Raw genomic sequence first — 21,736 nt, forward strand, 5'->3', positions numbered from 1 at the left:
TCGCTAGGTCCGTACTTACCGTTCGACTCGTGCCTAGCGCAATTTCGAACATGGGCTCTAGCGCTGCCTGTGCAAAAGGAAAATATAAAGTGGAATTTAGAAGATTATTTGAATTGCCTCTTTTACAATAATTATATGTTATTTGTTTATTGCATCTCTTTTGCAATCTTTCTTGTTGTTTTAATTGCTGGAATGTACTGTTAGCAGACATTTTCATCAATGCTCTTATTCTTTAACATACACCAATTTGCCCCACCATCTATAAAATGTACTCTTTTTGCTTGTCGACTCTTTTTGCTTGTCGACTCTTTCTTATCCCAAGACAAATCTTTACAACATTTTTTCTTTTGGTGTAACAAATCTTTACAACATATGTATTCATTATGGTGCTGTGTTGCAACTATATAGAGAGCGGAAACATCACTTTCCTTTCAGTAGTTTAAAAAACATAAAGGACTCAAGTTGATTATTTATCCCCGGACAGAAGCGTATTCAGTAGTTTAAAACATTACAAAAGCTTTTATTGTTTTGTTACAAAGTATTGTGCTTATGTTGAAATAACATAGAGATGGACACATCTGCGAATCGAAAAGCTGACTACACAACTTCAATTTCCTGTCACCTTCTTGGCAAAGCTGCTTATGTCAAATGCATCATTGGCATTCTTTGTTATGACCCCCTGCACATACATTCTTTATTAGTTATGACCGACCTCCGCATACAAACCTTAAAAAGTATAATCTTTGGAGACACAAACCTTCTCGGTTATGATTCCTGCAATCAGCTCAGCTGGAGTCACATCAAAAGCTGGGTTCCAAACCGAGATCCCTGGTGCAGCAATGCGCTCACCAAGCCCTCCATGGGTGTTCAGCAACTCCTTTGCTGTTCTTTCTTCTATCACTATTTCTTTCCCGGACGAAAGAGAAAGATCAACTGAGGTGAGAGGTGCAGCAACATAAAACGGTATCCCGTGATGTTTTGCGCATAGGGCGAGACTGTAAGTCCCAATCTTGTTAGCAGTATCACCTGGAAATATAGTTATATTAGTAGGTTTTCAGATTTATGAAGAGAAAATCAGATTATCTTAAGTGCACCATTTGAAGCCACACGGTCTGCTCCCACAACGACACCATCTACACGACCATCTTTCATGAGTGCAGCTGCAGCTGAGTCAGCAATGAGCGTTGCAGGGATCTTTTCATGCACCAACTCAAACGCTGTAAGCCTCGATCCCTGTCAATTGTCATCCAACAACATTTCAAGCAATGGAGGCAAGCTAATATTCATGAATAATCGATCCTACTTTACTTTACTTTACAATCTTATTGCAGATGTCAAACAATGGTCCGGAACAACTTCCGAATTCGCACAAGTATTTAAATAGAAAGAACTTTAACTTAGGAGTTTTACTTGATTGAATGGACGAGTTTCTGTGCAGTATGCTCTTTCTAAGACTCCTTGAGTGTGGAGTGCACGGATAACACCCAGGGCAGTTCCATATCCGGCAGTAGCAAGGCTACAAACAAAAGGGAACTGTCAGTTAGGTGATGAACATCCACAAACTCTATTTGGTTGGATACACAGAACCATACCTGCCGGTGTTGCAATGGGTCAGAACAGAAAGCTTATCAGGATTTTTGGCTTGCTGCCTCAGTAAGCTTGAACCAAAGGTCCCTATTGCTTTGTTTGACGCGACATCATCTTCGAGCATATTCTCAGCAGCTTCAATATATGCCTGAGGAGAACAAGGCATAGGTAGTGAAGTGAACTTACAAAAGCAAAAAAGGCTCAGCTCTGTGCAGATAAATGATACAGAAAAAAGCCAAAAATGTATATGCAAAGATGAAGCTATCATTCCTCAGTCCAAATCAAGTTCTCTAAGCTATTAAAACAGGAAGCTATCATCCAAGAGAGAGCAACCATTCCCAAGTCCAAATTGAGTTCTCTAAGCTAACATTTCTCAGCCAACAACCGAATAAGAAGAAAAACAAAACCTTTGGCTCTTAGGAAATTACCTTGAAAATGGAGTTCGGTTCAGCGGCAGAAGAAGCCAAGGCATTAGCTATAACTTGTTTAAGTTTCAAGGAAGCATCTGCAAGATTAACAGCTGTTGGCCGGCTGAAGAAGAAACATAAGACAAAGCAAAGGACTTAAGAATCATCACAAAGAACCGAAGATGCAAACTTTAATCTAAATTCAGTACCTTGACACCAAATAATCCAACTTCTTCTCAAGGAAAGCAACCGCTTCTGCCGATGATCCATCGAAGCCACTAAAGTTGGAAACTTCAACAGCCAAAGAGAGAGCTGCAGCAATGGCTATCGCAGGAGCACCACGTACCACCATCTCCTGTATCGCACTCCTAATGAACCATTGAAACTATTAACACGTTTGCGAATCTAATCAATCAAAAGCTGTTTTCTTTTACCATCCATCTGCAGTGTCACGGATCTCTAAGTAAGTAGTCTCCAAAGGAAGCTTCCTCTGCTCCGAGTTCAGATGATAGTTGAGATTAGAAGAAACGTTCGTTTGTGAAATTTGTATAGAAGTGTGAAGGAAGGGGTTATAAGAGGAACCTGATCGAGTAACTGGAGAGAGCCAGGCTTGTAGCAGATAGACTTGAGGGTGGTGTCTCCTTCGCCGGACATGATTTACTGCTTGCAGATGAGGCCGTTTCAATCTTTGAATGACAAGTGATTGGCCTCGGAATAAAGACTCTGTGTGGGGTGTGAGAAATGAGAATCAGATTCCTATAGCAACAAGGCGGCGTGAAACGAGCCGGCTTCGTTTATACCTACCATTACCAAAACTAATCCATTTTTGAATTTAAGAAAAAACATTTGCCAAAATTCAGTTTTTTTTTTTTGGGCAAATCTCCAAAATAGCATCTTTCTAAGTTTATATCACAAAAATAGCACTCAAAAACTAAAATGACCAAAATAGCACCTTTCTAAGTTTATCCTTTGAAAAATTTAATTTTTTTATTTTTCAAAATTTGAAATCTTATCCCCAAAACCTCATTTCTCAACTCTAAACCCTAAACCCTAAACCCTAAACTCTAAACCCTAAACCTTAAACCCTAAACTCTAAACCCTAAACCCTAAACCCTAAACCCTAAACTCTAAACCCTAAACCCTAAACCCTAAACCTTAAACCCTAAAATCTAAACCCTAAACTCTAAACCCTAAACCCTAAACCCTAAATCCTAAACCTCACCCTTTAACTCTAAACCCTAAGTTTGTGACTTTTGATAAAACATTAAGTGCTATTTTTGTGACTTTTGACCTTGAGTGCTAGTTTGGGAACATAAACTTGATTTAGTGCTATTTTTGTCTTTTTCTCTTTTTTTTTTTTACCAACATAATTTGTATACGCAATTCTCATATATTTTAAAATGTTTGTTACAAAATAGTTTAAATTGACAAATATATAAATTTTAATTTTTTTTTAATTTTTATTCTCTATATTTATCATATATATGAAAATTTTAAAGCTATTCAAAAATTGGTGAGTTTTATAAAACTTTTGAAGTTTCAAAAATATTAAATCATAAATTAACCCTTAACATAGATTCCTAAACATTAGGCTTAAACCAAAATTTTAAATTTTAAACTTAAGCCATTGATGTCTAATACACAATTTTTTATACTATAAAACAGAACTCAATTGACAATTATATGAACTGCATGTGTTATTAATTTTGTTTTCTATATTTTTTTTAGAAGACGAATATTTAAAATCAAAAGTGAATTATATTTATGTATTTCATTACGAAAAATTTCGTGCTTTAGACATGCATCTTTTTGTTTTGCGGTGATTTTGTTCTTTTTTTTTTTTTTGATGAAATGTTAAATTTATTGATCAACTTTAAAGGAATATATGTACAAAGAATGAGTTTTTAGACTACGAAAGGCTACTGCATATAACTCTAGACTATAGATGAGCACTAAACCATCTCTGCATCAGTCCATATAGCTTTTGATTCGAGCGGTAGTTTGTAGCAGTAATCCTATTCCTTATTGACTTATCAATTAGCCGAGGCAGCTGATCTACAGTTTTCCCCGTCCCGTTGTGTCGCCGGTCGTTCCGCTCCCTCCATATGAAGTAAACGGAGGTTTGCAGGGCCAGACGCAGTAAGATAGAAGTAAGCCGGTCATAAGAACCCAAAAGCATACGTTGCAGCGTGATTTCCCAGTCCGGATCGGGGTCTGAACCAAACAGATTGCCTACAACCTGTAACCAGAGTGTGAAAGTATATGGACAAGCGAAAAAAAGATGGTCTCTTGTCTCATCCGGCTCACCACAGTAAACACACCATTGCACATGCCCCCATTGTCTAGTACGATGACCCGTAGCTAGTCTGTCTCTAATGGCCAACCAGGTTATAAATGCATAGCGGGGAACTCCTTGGGGAAACCAGATTAGCTTGCTCCACCTTACTTCCTCCTTTCGCCCACATAGCTGTTGCCAGACCTCCGACGCTATAAACACATCTTTATAGTTATCTTCTCCATACTTCCACAACACACCATCAGACACTGCTGATAGAGATAGCGGAAGGCCAGCGACACTCAGAACTACATCTCTAATGTGTTGATCACGACAGCTTCTAAACCTCCACACTTCACGCAAGACCTCGCAGATTTTTGACTCCCTTGCTATACCAAGCTTTTGCGTACCGACCTCTCCTGTGATCTCAATCAGGCGGCCTAGTGGGTGCCATATATCAATCCAGAACCTCACACTGCATCCATCCTTAATATCCATTCTTAGAAAGCCTTTCACCAAAGGTTTAAGCCGCAACAGTTTCCTCCAAACCCATGATCCCAGCCCTGTATCCTTTGCATCCCAGAATGTCTCCCCTCTCAAAAGATATTTCTTCACCCAGTCTCCCCACAGAGAAGAGGTGCACGAGAACAACCTCCAAATAAGCTTTAGCATGAGCACAATACTAACTTCACGCACCCGTCGTATACCCAAACCACCTTCTGCATACGGGTAGCACACTTCTTCCCAGGCGATTTTGGCCTTGGAGGAATCATGGGGCGAGCCACTCCATAGGAAAGCCGAGCACATACTTTCTATTTCCTCAATACATGCTTGAGGAAGGCAGAAAGCAGCACACCAAAAGTTGGTCATACTCGCAATTACTGACTTAATGAGCTGAAGCCTACCTGCGTAGGAAAGAGCTTTACTTGTCCAGGAGAGAAAGCGTTTCCTAACCTTTGATATTAAAGGCTCATAATCATTCTTAGACATGATTTTAGAGGTGAGAGGAAGGCCCAAATACTTAATAGGCAATGAAGAGATCAACAGCCCCACCACTGCTGCTTCATTTTCCAAAGCATGTTTCTCCCGGCCAGCTGCAAACACCGTAGACTTTGCGATGTTGATTCTCAGCCCTGATAAATCCCCGAACTGCTGGAAGACAGAGAGAGTGTGACGAAGTGGTGAGGGTGAGCCATTTGTGAACACAACAATGTCGTCCGCAAAACTCAGATGGGACAAATTCACATCTTTACACTGAGGATGATAGCCAATAAGATCTTCCCCGGCCGCCTTGTTTAGAAGCTTCGATAGCACATTACTAATGATGACGTAGAGATATGGAGACAATGAGCATCCCTGTCTAATCCCCCTGCTACTGGAAAAGAAGCCCTCAAGCTCCCCATTTACGGAGACCGAGAACGCCGCTGTGTCGATACAACGCATAATCCCCCTGCTATTGACGTAGTGATTTTGTTCTTCCGATGATTATTCTTTTTTTGACCCGTTTTTTTGGTTTTTTGTGCTGATGCTTGATCGCGATCATTTGTGTTTCGGATATTGTTTTGTCTCATATTTTATTTTTTTACCTTTTTTCTGATATTTACTTGTTCTAGCCAAGACATTCTATGGTAAGATAAGATAGATTAGTCTTCTTTGTTGATCTTTTTTTAGCTCCAAACCTTTATTGAGTTAGTGTTACTATGGTAAGATGAGATAGGTTATGTTATCAGATATGTAAAATATGTTTCTATTTATTTATTTATTTATTTATTTCTTTATTCATCTTAAATTTTAGTGAACAATAAAATAGATTATCAAACATCATACGATAATAGCTAATGCGAAAAGGATTAGATAGTTCACGATTAGAAAGTACTTGTCCAAATTGTAATAATCTAAAAGAAAAAAATTTAAAATGTAAAAACAATATGGAAGACAAGTATCGCAAAAATCATCTGCTATTTGTTAGGAGAAGAAAATAACCAACATTATATATACAGATTGTCAAACAGAACAAGGAATAAAGTAAAAAAAAGAATAAGCTTTTGTGGTTGAGTTAGAAGAATAAACCTTTTCAACTATCTCTTTCTTCAATCTCTCTTTTCAAGGAAAATAAGATCCGACTATCAATATGAAGAAATATGCAGAGGATCTAATCAAATGGTGTCTCGCCGGAGTTATCTGCTCGTAAAGAAGAAGCATGTCGACACCCATGAGTTGGCCGCCTTTCTTAACAGTTCTTGCTCCCCATAATCAGAGGAGACAGACCTCGGCGATGTTTGAACAACATTCAGCTTTCAAATCGGTGATTAGAGTAAACGAATTTGCCATTGCTTGATTTGATTCTTCACAGAGAAAAACTCTTGAAATTTCTTTTTGACGATGATAACAATGTTTTTGGATTCAGAATTTTAATTGGATTCGGGATTACGGTTTCTATGTGATGATAAAAGTCTTGGCCTTTCAGTGATCCTCTGCGGTTGCGGCTTGATCCCCAATAAGGAAACGTCCAGTGGAAAATTATGCAGCAATCATTGAAGGATGGAGCAAAACGATTCAGTAGCTGATGAAAAGGTTTCAATTCTGGTTTTCAGTGATCCTCTTAGTTTCTCTGTTTGCTTTAGTTATTGGTGGAAATAGCTCTGATTGTGTATCCTGATGGCTTATACTTGCAGTTGGGAAACTTAGCGTTGAGACCCAGTGGTGTTCTCAGTTTTGACAGTCCTGTTCTTGCCCATGATTTGCTTCTTCTTTATAGGGAGACCCAATGGCGTTCTCAGTTTTGACAGTTCTGGTCCGTTGCATTGTACCCAGTCTGTCTTTATAGCGAGGTAACATGTTTTTTTCATTTTTTTTCATTAACTCTTTATGTTCCACTAACTATTTATTGTCTGTAAAGAAAATGATTTTTACATATGATGCTTTCAGCTGAACAGAAGGTTTACCTTAGCTCTGACAGCATTATTCCATACGATGTTGACATAGAAAAAAATGTGGTATATCCTACATAGTTTTTGAACAGTGTTAAAGTCGCTACATTGCCTTGACACTGTTTAAAGCTAGAAGTTGGTGCTCATATCATGCGTCTTCGTAACATGGATGCTGCAGTTGGCTTATGTAATGGTACTAGGCTAATTGTTAGTCAGATATTTCCCAATGTGATATAAGGTAGAATTATAACGGGAAACGATATTGCCGGAGAGGATGTTTGGATTCCCAGAATGTTTGTCACACCACCTGACACAAAGTTTCCCTTTAGAATGCGTTGAAGACAGTTTCCAGTTACATTGGTGTTCGCGATGACCATCAATAAAAGTCAAGGTCAAACGCTGCAAAATGTTGGTTTGTTTCTACCTAAACCAGTGTTCTCTCATGGCCAATTATACGTTGCACTTTCTAGAGTGAAGTCGATGTGTGGATTAAAAATCCTAATAAAAGATAAACAAGGGAAGCCACATACAAAAACAATGAATGTTATCTACAAACAAGTTTTTCAAAATATTTCATAGTCAACAGTAAGTAATTTTGACCTTGTATTCGCTAAAAATTTAAAATTTATAAATTCTTAGATTTATTTATTTCTTCTATTAATAGATAAATAACAGAACAAAAGATCGATTGTAGTTGACTACCAACCAGTTTTCAAACTATTTCGATAATGATATGTGAATTAATATTATTTTATGTTCAATAAAATTTAGAAATTTAAAAATCTATCAAATTATTTTATAACGTACTAGTGTTTACAAAATTTAATATATTTTTTGCAGGTTTCTATTGGCTTTTTTTTAATCGAGAATTGTACTTCTTAATTTATATTGCTTATGAATTACATTTCAACTTTTTATCATATTTGTTTAATATGTCACTTTTTAAACAAAAATATAAGAACATAAATATAATATGTAAACCTAAATTATACTATTACAGCATATATACAACACAAATTTCACTTTGTGATAATATAAAATTTGTAACTTCTAAAACTATACACTATTATTTTTTTCATGCTTTGAATATTTTTATGTCCGCACAGTCGCCTAGTTGAAGTTAATTGGGAAGAAGAAAACTTACACGCTTCGGTAAGCATTGTTTATTACTCTTTTCTTTTGAATTGTGGATATATATTTAATATTTATATCGGTTGACTTTCTTCCATAAACTGGCAGACAAAATATAAACCATAAATAACACTGATAACTATTTATATTTATGTTGCTCAGAATTAACATTGTTCTAATAAAAATCTGATTCAAAATTGTACAAATGTTTTTGAATTTAGAATGTAACATTATTAAACATTACTATGCCCATGCATATCCTAGTTAGAAATATAAACCCATAAATAAGAACGGAGAACGCATATAAAAATTCATAACTTACTTATAGATGATGGTGTTCTAAACAATATCACTAGAAAGAAAATAATAATCAAATAACCATTAAACTGGAAAACGGAACTCTAAATTTGTAATAAACATTAGACTCTGATTGGTAACACGTAGTATCAAAGTTGAATTGAAGAATGATTTGCAATTCAATGTAATTTATAGTGAAAATTATGTACTAAAAACTGTAAATTTTTGTGGTAAGTTTGCAGCAAAAATTAAAGTTATCATTTTATTAAAATTAATGACTTGTAACTTTTTGATGTGTAAATTGCAGTATGGATTTTTAATACAAGAATTCAATATAAAAACACATAAATAGTGAAAATATTTACTAAAAATAAATGAACCATTAAGCTATTTAAAAATATAAAAATTAAAAATATATATTTTAAATTAGTATAAATTTTTGAAAAAAACATTTTCAATATATATTGTTTTTTAAATATTATAATAAATAATAATACTATTTTTTGTCAACAATAATAATACTATTTATTCTAATATCAGTAATAAAATAAATTAATGAAATAATAATAATAATAGCATGAAATTTAAGCTAAAAATCTAATAACAGCAGAAAAATTATAAATGTTCATGTCTCAAACAAAATGAACTTAGATATTACTATAATTTGTTAACTGAAACCATAAATAGTAGAATTACAAAGCAAAATAAAATCTACAAACGCAAACGTACGTAACTTGACATACGCAAGTTTTGAGAACTCATTATTTTCATTTTTATTTTTAGATAGAAAAATCAATTAAATTTGTAACCCACTTCTAAAACATGGAATTTTGGTTGATGTTGGTTTATGATTTGAGTTAACAATTTTACAAAGGGTCTAAGTCAAAATTGTGACTCAACTACAACACATGTTAAATCAAACTTAAAATAAAATAAAAAAAATTTAATGCATGATTGGTAACACTTTTGAGTTATCAATGATTTATCTTCCTAGCCCAAAGTAAATTACTTACACCACATGTTACCAATCAAAGCCTAAACTAGAATAATAAAACTCAAACATAATGACATAAGTATATTATGAAATGATAAAAAAGTTACAACATATTTTAACTATCAAAATGAAAAAGTAGTACTTTTAACTTTAAATCTCAAAAACTTACACTTCAAACCATCAAACCAACTACACTAACAGATCAGATTTAAGGCAATGTCATCTTGCTTGGAGGTGGTATTGTGTTGTGGAGTTGGGTGACAATATGTTTTTTTCGCATATCTGAAGTTTGGACCAGAATAATTTTCAATGTATTTATCCCCGGATCCATCTTCGAAAAATGTTGGGTTTGTTATCTTTCTATGGTTGTGTAAAGAAGATGTGAACCGTTTTGCGTACGAAAGAACTAAAGTAGATAGAACCGAGTTAGAGATTGAGGAGGTCTCAAGCTGAGCATTGATGGTGAGCAGATAGAAATAAAGAAGATAGAACCGAGAATTAAGAAGAAATAGAGAATCTGAAGGATTGGCCATGAGGGAGAAGAAAAGTTATTTGTAACCAATGTGAAGCCGGCCAATAACATACTTTAGAAAAAAATCCTAAACGATTAAAGTTTCAAAAAAAAAAAAAACTGCATACCATCATTGTCTTTCTCAAGAAATTTTTTAACATTCTTGTAAATTTCTTTTTTTTTAAACAGTATATTGAAAAACAGTTTTCAGTTTGGTTCTTTTAACCAACTTTACTAATAAAATGTGTTAAAATATTAATAAAGATGATGATATATTTAAGATTTATAGTTTTTTCCCAGATATATATTATACATTTTAAAATATTCATTCTCATTTTTTTGTTATATTTATGTGTGTTTCGCATGTTTGACTCGTTCACCGCTGTAAGAAACCGGAACCATATGTTTATAGACTGACACAAATCATGGTATCAAAAGAGGATTGACGTATTGTCAAGTAACAGTTTGTCATCAAAGTACATCTAAACAGAGTGATACACACATAAACGCATAAGTATAGAGAGAGGAAGAGAGACAGTTCGTCTTCACGCCTCTCTTCCCTTCTTCATGTGACATTTTCCATTTCCACTCCTCCATGCATCACTACTCAGCTGTCGTCTCCAGCGAACTTAACCATCTACCTCAACCGTACCTCTCCAAGTTCTTCTTGACAACATCACAAAATTCCTTTCTCTCCTTCTACTCTCTTCACTCACCATCTCTTCCTTCATCGAAAAGTGGCAGATCCTCCTTGTCTGAATCTTCTCACTGGTCTGAAAATCCTCTCCTCCACACTCTTCTCCCTTCTCTTCTCTCTAATCTTCAACGCCTTAACTCTCTCACGTCAATGCTCCTCCCCTTCTTTCTCCGGCGGCAAACTCATGATGCAAAGAGACCTCGACATGGCTTCCTCCTTTCTCTCAACTCACATCAGTGACCTCGACCTTCTCCTCAGATCTGGTGTTTTTCACCAAAATACCATTGTTTTATCCCTCCCTAATCCTACCTCAGACAAAGACAACATTGCTTTTTTCATCAGAGATCTCTTCACTCGAATCCAAATTGGCGGCACTGAATTTAAGAAGAAACGCTTGATTATCTCCTTCGGCTCTTCACTGAAAGAGCGAAATCCACAAAAATCATAGCTACAGAAGGTAATGTCAGTTATTTATTAACTCTCCTCAATTTCAATCACTATCCTCTTATTCACGAAATGTCATTTCCGTTGTCTCATTAGTCACTTCTTCAAACGTTGCATCGAGAAATACTATTTTTGAAAAAGGCGGATTAGGTCCTCTGTTACGACTATTCGAAACCGGATCTCTGCCTCTAAAAACCAGAGCCATGGTGGCGATTGAAGCCACCACTGCCGATTCAGAAACCTTGTGGGAAAAACTCAGCTTACGGAGTAAACACTGTTCTAATCGAAACTTGCAGATAAGGATCTCTAGAAGTACAAGAGCACATCGCCGGTACTATAACCAACATTGCCGCCATGGATGATATCAGAATGATGCCCACATAGGAAGGAGCTTTATCGGTTCTTCTCCCATTCTTAATATCCGGTTCAACGTTGTTACAAAAAAAAGGCGGCATACTTCATCTATGTATTCTCATCTTCCGGTGAGTCTTTCAGAGATTAGATTTTCGGAGAGAGAGAATTGCAGATTCTGATTCATTTAGTTTATGATTTGTCAAATCCTGATATGATTGAGCATGCCTTGCTTGCGCTCACTCAGTTATCTACCATGGATTCAATTGCTAAGATTTTGTTATCATCTATGGATGATTATCAGATTAGGGGAACTAGTCAAGCATGGAAACGTAGTCCTGCAATAGATTTCATCATCTATGTTGTCAAAATTAACAATTAGTAGGGGTAACAAACGAGCGATCTCTGATTGTTTACGTTTGTTGGTAAGGTTAATGGAGTCGCCAAAATCGGCGGGGTTACAAGAGGTGGCGACGGAAGCGCCGAAGTCGTTGCTAACCGTTAGGTTAAACCAGAAAAGCTGATAAGAGATGGGAAGAGCGTGATTTGATTAGCGAAAAAATTTCAGTGAAAAAAATAATTATTTTCATTATTTTACTCTGTTTATTGTTGCTTTATTGTAATTTTTCTTCTTCGAGAAAATTAGTTGACTTCAACTTTTTATTTATTTTTAATATATTTTTAGCTACAATTTTTTCACTTAATTACTCTATTTTATTACACCTCATTTACTCTGGTTTTGCACAGTCATACCCAAAGTTTATTTAGTTGGATTATCGTTGATATAGAGAGTTCATGTGACTTAACTACACTAAAATGCATTATTGATTCTTTTTATTTATCGTTAACTCTTGCGTATGTATTTGGTTTAGAGAGTTGGACTGAGATTCAACCTATGTAAGCGGTCATGTTTATTTTAGATAAATAATCAAATGATGTGGCGTCTTTAATCTCTAGTTCAATGTATTCGATGTCAAATTGGTTTAGCGCGCGGTATTGTAACACCCCGGTCCGGAATAATTTATGAGAAAATGACTAGGATAGCACTAAAAATTTTTTTGTCACAAATATAGCCTTTAAGAATAAAAATAATCAAAATAGCACTTAATGTTTTATCAAAAGAGATAAATATACACTTATACCTCAATGGTAAATTAATTTAGACATTAGGGTTTAGAGTTAAGGGGTGGGGTTTAGGATTTATGATTTAGGGTTTAGAGTTAAGGGGTGGGGTTTAGGATTTAGGGGTGGGGTTTAGGGTTTAGGGTTTAGAGTTAAGGGGTGGGTTTAGGATTTAGGGTTTTGGGTTTAGGATTTAGGATTTAGGATTTAGGGTTTAGGGTTTAGAGTTTAGGGTTTAGGGTTTAGAGTTGGGGAGTGGAGTTTTGGGATAAGATTTCAAATTTTGAAAAATAAAAAAAAAATTAAAATTTTCAAAAAATAAAATTTTATTTTGGTCATTTTAGTTTTTGAAAGCTATTTTTGTGATATAAACTTAGAAATGTGCTATTTTGGAGATTTGCGCATAATTTAAAGACAAATTTTTTTTTTTTTTGACGTCAAAAGACAAAGTTAATGAGTTTGCTGTGCACAAATAAAATAAGGACATGCACCACGAACTATAGAACTTTAACCTGATCGAAGATGCTACTACATGTGCCCAAAAATTCGACCTGAGGTTCCTGGATCAATTCCGAAATCCCAAGATCAAATGTCCGAGAACAGCTTTCCTAGCGGTTCCAAGTTAAGGCTTTGCAAGCTAAGTTTGAAACAGTTAGTTGCTTCGTCCCAGACTAGGACTAATATCATATGGAAGCCAACCATTTTCATAAACTTTTATTGTTCATATAATTCTTATATTTTTTAAAAAAACATCAAACATATATAACGTGCACCACTTTTAAATCTATCTTATATATTAAAACAGAAGTCAGAACCTTCATTCATGTGTGATTTTTTTTTTTAAATAGACCTAATAGACATATTCCTAGAAAGTCATATTAAATTTAATCTCTAATCTTATCATTTAAATTTTGGGCCTACCAGAAATTTTTATTGGGCAATCAATAATTGAATTTAAACAATAAAAGATCCATTGGATTTATAAATAGTATAAATTAAATAGATATAATTTAATGTTGTAATATTATACCTCCATATGTTAATTATTTAAATATTTGTCGATGTTAACTTTTAAAACTAAAAAGATTTTTTTTTAAATAACAAAATCATATTATCTAACAATGATTAATCTTTACTACCTTAAACCAATGAAGTTTTTTAACTATATAGTTTATTTTTAAAATTAAACAAAAACTAAACGTTTAATTATTTACTCGATAATATAAATCTATGAAGTGAAAAGTTTAATTTTAAAAAAACTTTCTAAATTTGTGAAAGTTACAATATCTTTGAATATAACAATAAAACAATATTTTACTAATCTTTATATATATAGTTACGATTTTAATAATGAAATAATAATCTGAAAATATATATATAGAAGAAGATAGAAATACATGTGAAAGTTTGAAACAATCTATTCAATGAAAAAAATATACCGTAAACTTATTATGTTTTAAAAATTGATAGACACATATATATTATAATATATACCAATTTAGAATTGAAAACAAAATGTTTATATAAAAATAAATGAAAACAAAAACATGCGCGGTTACGCGGGTCAAGATCTAGTTACATATTACAATACATATTCCTTTGCAAAAGACACAAACACTACGCCATCAACACTGCTCCTTCGCAACCCAAGATATCCCTATGGTTACCTGCAAAACAAAGAGTCTAATGAGAAATTAATTTGCTCACTGAGTTAGGGTTCCCTAACTGTTAAATCATCCCTCCCCCAATATGCATCAATCATCAAACATCAAGGATCATTTTTTTCATGCAACATGCAATGCAAAAATAAATCAATCAAGTAACCCAATCGTCCACTCTTCATGAGTGGTTAGATCATTATCGATCGTTGAGGCATGCCTCTCGTCATTGGTTTCAATCTCGATACAAAATCCATTCCACATCCCTTCTTGCGCCCATTGACTCTAGACACAAAGTCTAAAAAGACGATGGCCCGGATCACACACTTTCCACATCATCATCTCATATGTGTCTTCGCGTCCTGCCCGAAACTAATTTTGGTATGGCCTCAGACAAGGCACGTCCCTCAAGTGGACACCAATGACTCTCATGACACTCCACCAGAGTGTCGGACCCTCACAAATCATTACGGGTTTCATCGTTACAACATGCTAAAACATGTTATACCCTCCGAGCCGAGGCCCGAACAATATAACGCAATCACACAAGTATATGCAACACAACGGTAATATATCACAAACATGTTATACCCCTGAGCCAAGGCCCAAACGATATAACCCAATATCTTTCACAAACATCAGTCATTATCATATCATTATATATATAAACGTGCAACCTAACAGTGCATCAATCAATATTCTTTTTTTCAGGCGCTAACCGCACACAAAACAATCATAACCCATAATCAAGACTCACCTGGGTGTTTGGGTTATGTAGCCTTAGCATGGTATACTTATTTGACTCTATCACTTCTATCTCGCGGTCGGCACGACTCTGGACTTTTATTCAAAAAATCATAGAACAAACGGATTTATGATGTTCCGTTAGTCAGAACCAGGATATAAACCTAAATCTAAATTAATAATTAAAAACTAAATTAAAAAGAAAAGCTAAATACTAGAGGGTCTACCTTAAGGCTCGGGTGCTCGCAGGTTCCTATGGTCCGATTTTGGTGTGGGAACTAAACGAAGGGGTGAATGTCTATTTAGAGGTGAGGAGAATGAATAAGGGGAGATTATGGTCGTGAGTAGGAAGAAGGAGGTGGCCTGGCCACCCAAAATATCCAGTGGGAGATAGTTTAGTGTCAAGCCGCAATTCTATCCAAAAAGAAAAAGATTTGTGGCAAGCCACCAAACCAACCAATAGGAAATAAACAAGAACTTTTAGACGTGTTCCAGTAAATAAGAGACACATATCAAGCTGGTTTAAGGAGGAGAGCAATCACCTTCATCCTCCAGCAGCTTCTGGACACACTCGACACACTGTAAACGACTCGAACGAGCCATATTTAATTTTGAACATCTCGTTGTCTGATCCGGATTGATGGAAATGTTTATCATTGTCCAAAACCTTTCTTTCCCAGACCTTAACACTTTTAACATACTAATAAGGTCATTCATACCCTAAAAACTTAGATAAAAAAAAATCTGAGATTTCTAAAACGATATAAGCCGAACCGCGAGCGCATCCTATCCATTAAATTTCGCGGAGAATCTTCTCGTATCATTACTTTTTACAAACCTAAAATTAAAACTGAAGCATCTCTCAAGCAGCTTAACATCATTTGGCCTTCGATAACATGCTATCTGGTTATTCTCTCGACATCACTTTCGGTCTTTCCATTCTAGCATTTTGCAATCATTCTCCAAACTATAGAAGAAGCCGTTTCTCGACCAATGTAACTGATAACTTAAACGATTCAATGTGTACTCCAGAAAAAGTACTTGTCTAAGTCCTTTGTCCTTTGTATTTTGGCTTCTCATTCTCGAACACTTCTATTTCTATTTTTGGCTTCTCGGTGCTTCTTGAATTTTCTGAAACTTTAATATTCTTCTGGCCATTCGACTTCATGCAGTATTTCCTCGTGTCAAACTCATTCCAATGCTTTATCCATATTTACTCACCCATTATAACTTAGGCCGCTTATCAAAATCACTGTGGCTCGAATTTCCACATTCAGCCATTCTTCGACCTTTTTTGTTGCCATACATCGAGCATTTTCTCTTCGACCATTCTTTGGCTTTGTCTGCGTCCTCACTCTTATGGAGGGATACTACAGGTAGAAATGGTAATAAATGTTCATAAATTATAGGTGTGAAGGCTGCAATTTGTGGAAGACCTCGAAAGTGTGTCTTACTTTTGACTGAAAGCAAAAATTCCGATTATACAAAAACTCAAAAAAAAATTAAGAAAAAAAGTGAATGTTATTTATATGGGTTGATACAATTTTCTTTTAGGAAAAGAATTTTAATAAATTTTAATTTAATTAAATTTTATTATTTAAATATTCATTCCGTACCACGATTACTTTTATCACCATTCAAACTTTATGATGGAACATTTTTTATTTCAACTACTCATATTCCGCGGTATGTGTTCTTCTTTATATAACCAACCGCACTTTAGGTGTACCGTATTATAGTATCCGCTTTATATGTACCGTTCCATTCGCTGTTATCATTCAAAACATTAATACATAGTTTTGGTTGATTGTTATAAGTGTAGCACGATGATCTAAATAACAAAGATTGTGAGAAAGAACTGATTTTTTTCGATTAAATGATGTAGTTTTGGTTTTTACAATGAATCAAAATTCATTGAGAGTTCTTGTTTCTCTCTCCAAAAAAAAAAACTCATTTTGACTAGAATGAATCTATCTTTTGTGTGTTTCTGAAGGCCATCAGTCGGTAAAATAGTTCTTGGATCTTATCAAATAGACCAGACTCAGTAGTAGTAATATGCAAATCAAAACTTGAGCCAAGCCGAGTGGGGTGGCTAAACCCACGTCAAACAATAATAATCCTTAGTTGGTCTTAAACTCACAATCAATCTTATACTATGTCTAGCTTACCTTTTTGGGGGTTTTAACATTACTTTTTATTAATCATCCAAAGAGGGAATCAATATTGGTTTACAATAGATACTTTGGGGAAAAAAATGCAATGATCAAAAACTACCCGACTACACATCCAAATGATATATAGCCAAGCCGCCTAACTGCAGCTCAGGACCTGACATATGTGGTCATCAAATACTAGAAGCTCACTAGAACGAGAGTCCGAAAACTATGATTCCTCTTTATCCATTACAACCTCCATCAGCACTAAAGTTCATAGAATCTAAGGAAAAAGGACGTTATGAGAGATCTATTCATGTTAAACCTTCTTCGGTCACTACTGCTCTTTCCCATACATATGGAGAAATTTGAATCAAAGCAGAGGATGCCAAGTCCAACGAATCAAACTTGAAACCCCAAGATACTATGGAATAATTCATGAATAATGGATTGAGAGTAGCATATAAAATTACAAGGGGGAGACGGCATAACTTAAAAAGGAAAAAGAATAAGTCCAATCTACCTACTAGATACAAAGTCGGCTCGATTAGGCACTGCAGCAACTGGAACCAACTAGTGTAACCATCGAATAGCCTTGTTCCCTAATAACAAATATAAACCAAAGAAACTATGTCACTCGACACGTCGGAAAATCATGACCAAGATTTTTCTTCCATCAATGTAGCACCAGCGAGGAGAAATTCCAGCACCAACAACGGAGCCGATCACCAGATGAAATAGTATAGCTTTCTGTTTCAAAAAATCATTTTTTTAGAGGAGAGAGAAAAAGTTTTTTTTATTGTCTAGTTCCCAAATTCGGTTACATTCTTAGTTGAATAAAGTGTTTGAATGGAAAGTGGAGAAAAAATGGTTCTCATGCTAAAGTGGAGCATTCGCTTGTGAAGTTCTTATTCAACAAAAATAACAAAAACGTGATGTTCTTTACTTAGGCTTAGAATGGAAAAGCATATCAGCGTTGAAGATCAAGAGGGGATCAAGCGGATCCAGCGGTTCAATATAATATATACATATATATATATATATATATATATGAATAGAGAAAATGGATAAAAAGCGGACCAAAATATTGTACAAATTTAAAATAATTTATCTAAAGTTTCTATTAATATGTATTTATCACAATTAAAAACAATTCCTTTAAAATAATATATAAATACAATAAAAATATTCTGAATATAATAAAAATAAATTTAAACATATATATATATATATATATATATCTAATGTTGAATGATTTATAATTTTTAGTAGAATAGTTTAAGATAATGGAGCTTTAATATTAACTAGCACATCAATTTTAAAATTATTATTTGGAAAGAAAGTATAAGAGATCCTTAAAATCATAAATATATTAAAAATTATAAATAATATTTAAAAATATAAGCGATGTCCCACTTTATTAAAGTATAAAATATGTGATCTTTTTATCTTTATTAGTTTATAGAATGACCAAAAAGTTTAGAAAAATATATATTTTAAATAATAAAACATGTATAAAAACAAAAACAAAATATTGTAAAGATAAAATTAATTAAAAAAATAATAGAAAAAAGGATTGTCTCCACACCAAATAAGGAATGATTTTAATGTTAAAAGCAACATATTAATAATTATTCAATATATGATACACTAGTGGATCAAAAATTTCCTATATTACTTTAGTGAATAAAACATCACATTTTTGTTATTTTTGTTAAATTGGAACTTCACAAGCGGATGCTACATGAACACCATTATTTCTCCACCTTCCATTCAAACACTAAGGTGATATTAGAAATTTTGGATCAAATTATTGAAAAAAATGTGAATACACTGCTTTTAGCAGTAAAATCACTCCTTATTTGGAGTGTAATAGACATTCAGTTTTTTTTCTTCTTATTAGTAGTTTTATCTTTACAATATCATAAACTTTTTGTTTTATACATATTTTATTAATTAAACTAGATTTATTTTCTAAATTTTTTGGTCAGTCTATAAACTAATAAAGAAAAACAGATGAAATATTTTATACTTTTATAAAAACATCTCTTATATTTTATAACTTTTTAAGAACTTTTTATATAGTAATGGTTTTAATGGACTCTTATATCTGACAAAAAAAAATTAATGATCTCTATTATTTTTAAAATAATAATTTTAAATTTGATGCGTTTTTTACTATTAAAATTTCATTAGAGGGTGTTATTCAATCACTAATTTAAAATCAATTGTCAAATTTTTTAATCAATTAAAATTTTAAATTTAAACATAGTTTTTAGTTAATGAATTCTAAAATCTCTCCAGTATACTCTGGATTTTGATTTCAATCATTTGTTCATGATAATCCACCACAAATGATTGGAAATCCATTTAAAATACAAGAACTTTTAAATCCTTTGAACTTGAATAACACTAGATTTTAAAAAGTAGATTTAAATCATTCACTGAATAACACCATATTTTAAATTAGATTTATAAATACCATCCCCAATAACACTAGATTTTAAAATAGAATTTAGAATCATCATTCAAATAACGGTGGATTTTATTTAGATTTAAACTCTATTAAAATAGATTATTGAATAACATCACTTTAAAGTAAACTATTCTGCCAAAATTATAATTATTTTAAATCATTCAAAATACTATAGCAATGTGAGTATATTCATGGAAAATAAAATACTCTCCAAAGATGAAACACTTTCGTTGGAAGATTATCTCGTTGTTTACGAGTAAGAAGAAACCTCAAATCTCGAGGGATAAACTATGATCTTCAATGTGAAAGATGTGGTGTAGAAGAAAAGAGATAAACCATGTCGTCTTTGAATGTATTCTAGCTGTTCATGTCTGGACACTATCAAAGATCCTCACAAATCAAGATAGCTTTCATATGCATTTGGTTTTACGAATATAAATTATTCATTTTGGAGTATTACAACATTCATATAAAATGCTCAATTTGCTTGGATTCTTTGATATATTTGGAATGAGTGCATTATAAGGTTTTTAATTGTCTAGATAGAAATTTTAGAGATACTTTACAATTGAAAAATACAGGCAATGCTATAGAATGAAGCACCTATAATAATAGAACAGCTTCACACTCAAACCATTTCCGCATAAATAGGAAGTTGACTACCAAATTCTACGCAGGGAAAGGAGATGGTATTTCATGGATGGATCATGGAAAGATAAAGATCAGTTTCCGGACAAGGATGATATAGTATTCTAGAATGATTTGTGGGATTGATAGGAGCATGGAATGCACATAGTATTTTCACTCCTTTACTTGCGGAATTTGAAGCTCTTATTTGAGCTACAAATGTATGGAAAACTTGCGGCAGTTTTATGTGACTTTTGCGATAGATTATTCTGAGATGATGAAGATGATTTCGGAAGTAAAAGAATGATTTTCATCTGCATCATATTTTGAAAATGTACAACGCCTCAAGGAAAGTCTCAATATTTTCAAATTGGAGTATGTACCCCATATTCAAAAAACACAAAATAGATGATCTTACACGAAATGCACGTAGTCAGCCGTTTCATCTTATCAGCATAGACATATATATGTTCACATGTCTGGCTAGCATAGTCTATTTACACTAATGACAAAAAAAAGTACACAATTTTTTTACATCAAAAAACTATTCTATCACTCAAACTAGAGGTGGTCTGGGAATCCAGACCAGGACAGAACAACCAATAAACAATAAATCACTATGAAAGCTCTTGCAGTCCTGGCTAAAGCATCCGCCATCTTGTTTTGGGCTCTTGGTATGTGGAAGATCTTGAAGTCCTGGTAGCGTCCTTTTATAGGTTTGAATTCCGCAAGTGCCGTGGAGAAGGTTGGCCACGTGCTTGGGTCCTTTATCATTGAAATTACATCCTTGCAGTCAGTTCCAAAGGAGTGGCATGAAGTATGTTGGGACATGTTCTCCATCTCCCATATGAGCGCATCCAATTCCGGGTGTAATGGAGACCGTCGTCTCACATTATTTCTCAACCCTAAGAGTTGATATTTTCCAGTTTCATCCAGTCACACCCATCCCTAGCCACTGTAGTATGACTCTGCCGACCAAGACCCATCTACGAGGCATATACTTCGTAAGCGTAAGGCTCGCATTCCCCAGTTTTGTTCTGGTGCAGGCACGTCTTTTACCGTCATAGAGTTCGCCTCAAACCAAGCATTACATTCACTATGGGCGTGTCTAATTAGTTCCATCGGATCACGTGTTAATCCTCTGAATAACTTATCATTTCGTGCCTTCCATAAGTACCAAATTATCCATGTATATGGGTCTCTGTCTAACTCTGGATCCTCAATTTTACTCTTTCTCTAGAAAAGATAGTCCAAGTTGGTATAAACACTTGAGCTTGCAAAAATATCAGGGCATGATGGTGTCGATGCATGAGCCCAAGCTTGCAAGGCAGG

General features: G+C 34.1%; 2 protein-coding genes and 1 long non-coding RNA gene across 3 annotated transcripts; 1 reads left to right on the forward strand and 2 right to left on the reverse strand.

The window, feature by feature from the left end:
* Positions 1-407: 407 nt before the first annotated feature.
* On the reverse strand, positions 408-2,826 carry LOC106405952 (methylthioribose-1-phosphate isomerase). The gene is made up of 9 exons (XM_013846521.2): positions 2,577-2,826; positions 2,429-2,484; positions 2,204-2,362; positions 2,016-2,118; positions 1,593-1,735; positions 1,411-1,516; positions 1,095-1,233; positions 758-1,026; positions 408-679 (listed from the first exon to the last, which is right to left on the reverse strand). The coding sequence occupies exons 1-9, from the start codon at positions 2,646-2,648 to the stop codon at positions 608-610; spliced, it is 1,119 nt and encodes a 372-aa protein (XP_013701975.2). The 5' UTR covers positions 2,649-2,826; the 3' UTR covers positions 408-607.
* A 3,551-nt stretch (positions 2,827-6,377) lies between these two features.
* On the forward strand, positions 6,378-12,649 carry LOC106414361. Its single transcript, XM_048763490.1, is given in 12 exon segments — positions 6,378-6,574; positions 6,737-6,843; positions 6,945-10,775; positions 10,778-10,875; positions 10,877-10,975; positions 10,977-11,218; positions 11,221-11,343; positions 11,346-11,521; positions 11,523-11,714; positions 11,716-11,915; positions 11,917-12,140; positions 12,143-12,649. Coding segments are annotated over 10 exon segments (1,434 nt in total). The 5' UTR covers positions 6,378-6,574; positions 6,737-6,843; positions 6,945-10,727; the 3' UTR covers positions 12,175-12,649.
* Positions 12,650-14,233: 1,584 nt separating this feature from the next.
* On the reverse strand, positions 14,234-18,323 carry LOC111207642. The gene is made up of 3 exons (XR_002659879.2): positions 15,376-18,323; positions 15,162-15,244; positions 14,234-14,413 (listed from the first exon to the last, which is right to left on the reverse strand). It is a non-coding gene; the product is annotated as an uncharacterized LOC111207642 (long non-coding RNA).
* Between the last annotated feature and the right edge of the window lie 3,413 nt (positions 18,324-21,736).

This window comes from Brassica napus, chromosome C7 (genome assembly GCF_020379485.1).
Source record: "Brassica napus cultivar Da-Ae chromosome C7, Da-Ae, whole genome shotgun sequence".
Lineage (NCBI taxonomy): Eukaryota > Viridiplantae > Streptophyta > Magnoliopsida > Brassicales > Brassicaceae > Brassica > Brassica napus.

What these genes read in the sequence shown, in the direction of transcription:
- LOC106405952 (XM_013846521.2), bottom strand. Translation starts at nt 2,648, where the DNA reads ATGTCCGGCGAAGGAGACACCACCCTCAAGTCTATCTGCTACAAGCCT. An exon ending in CGTGACACTGCAGATGGATG is followed by an intron (nt 2,363 to 2,428) that starts GTAAAAGAAAAC and finishes ATGGTTCATTAG; the next exon opens with GAGTGCGATACAGGAGATGG. An exon ending in AAACTCGTCCATTCAATCAA is followed by an intron (nt 1,234 to 1,410) that starts GTAAAACTCCTA and finishes GACAATTGACAG; the next exon opens with GGATCGAGGCTTACAGCGTT.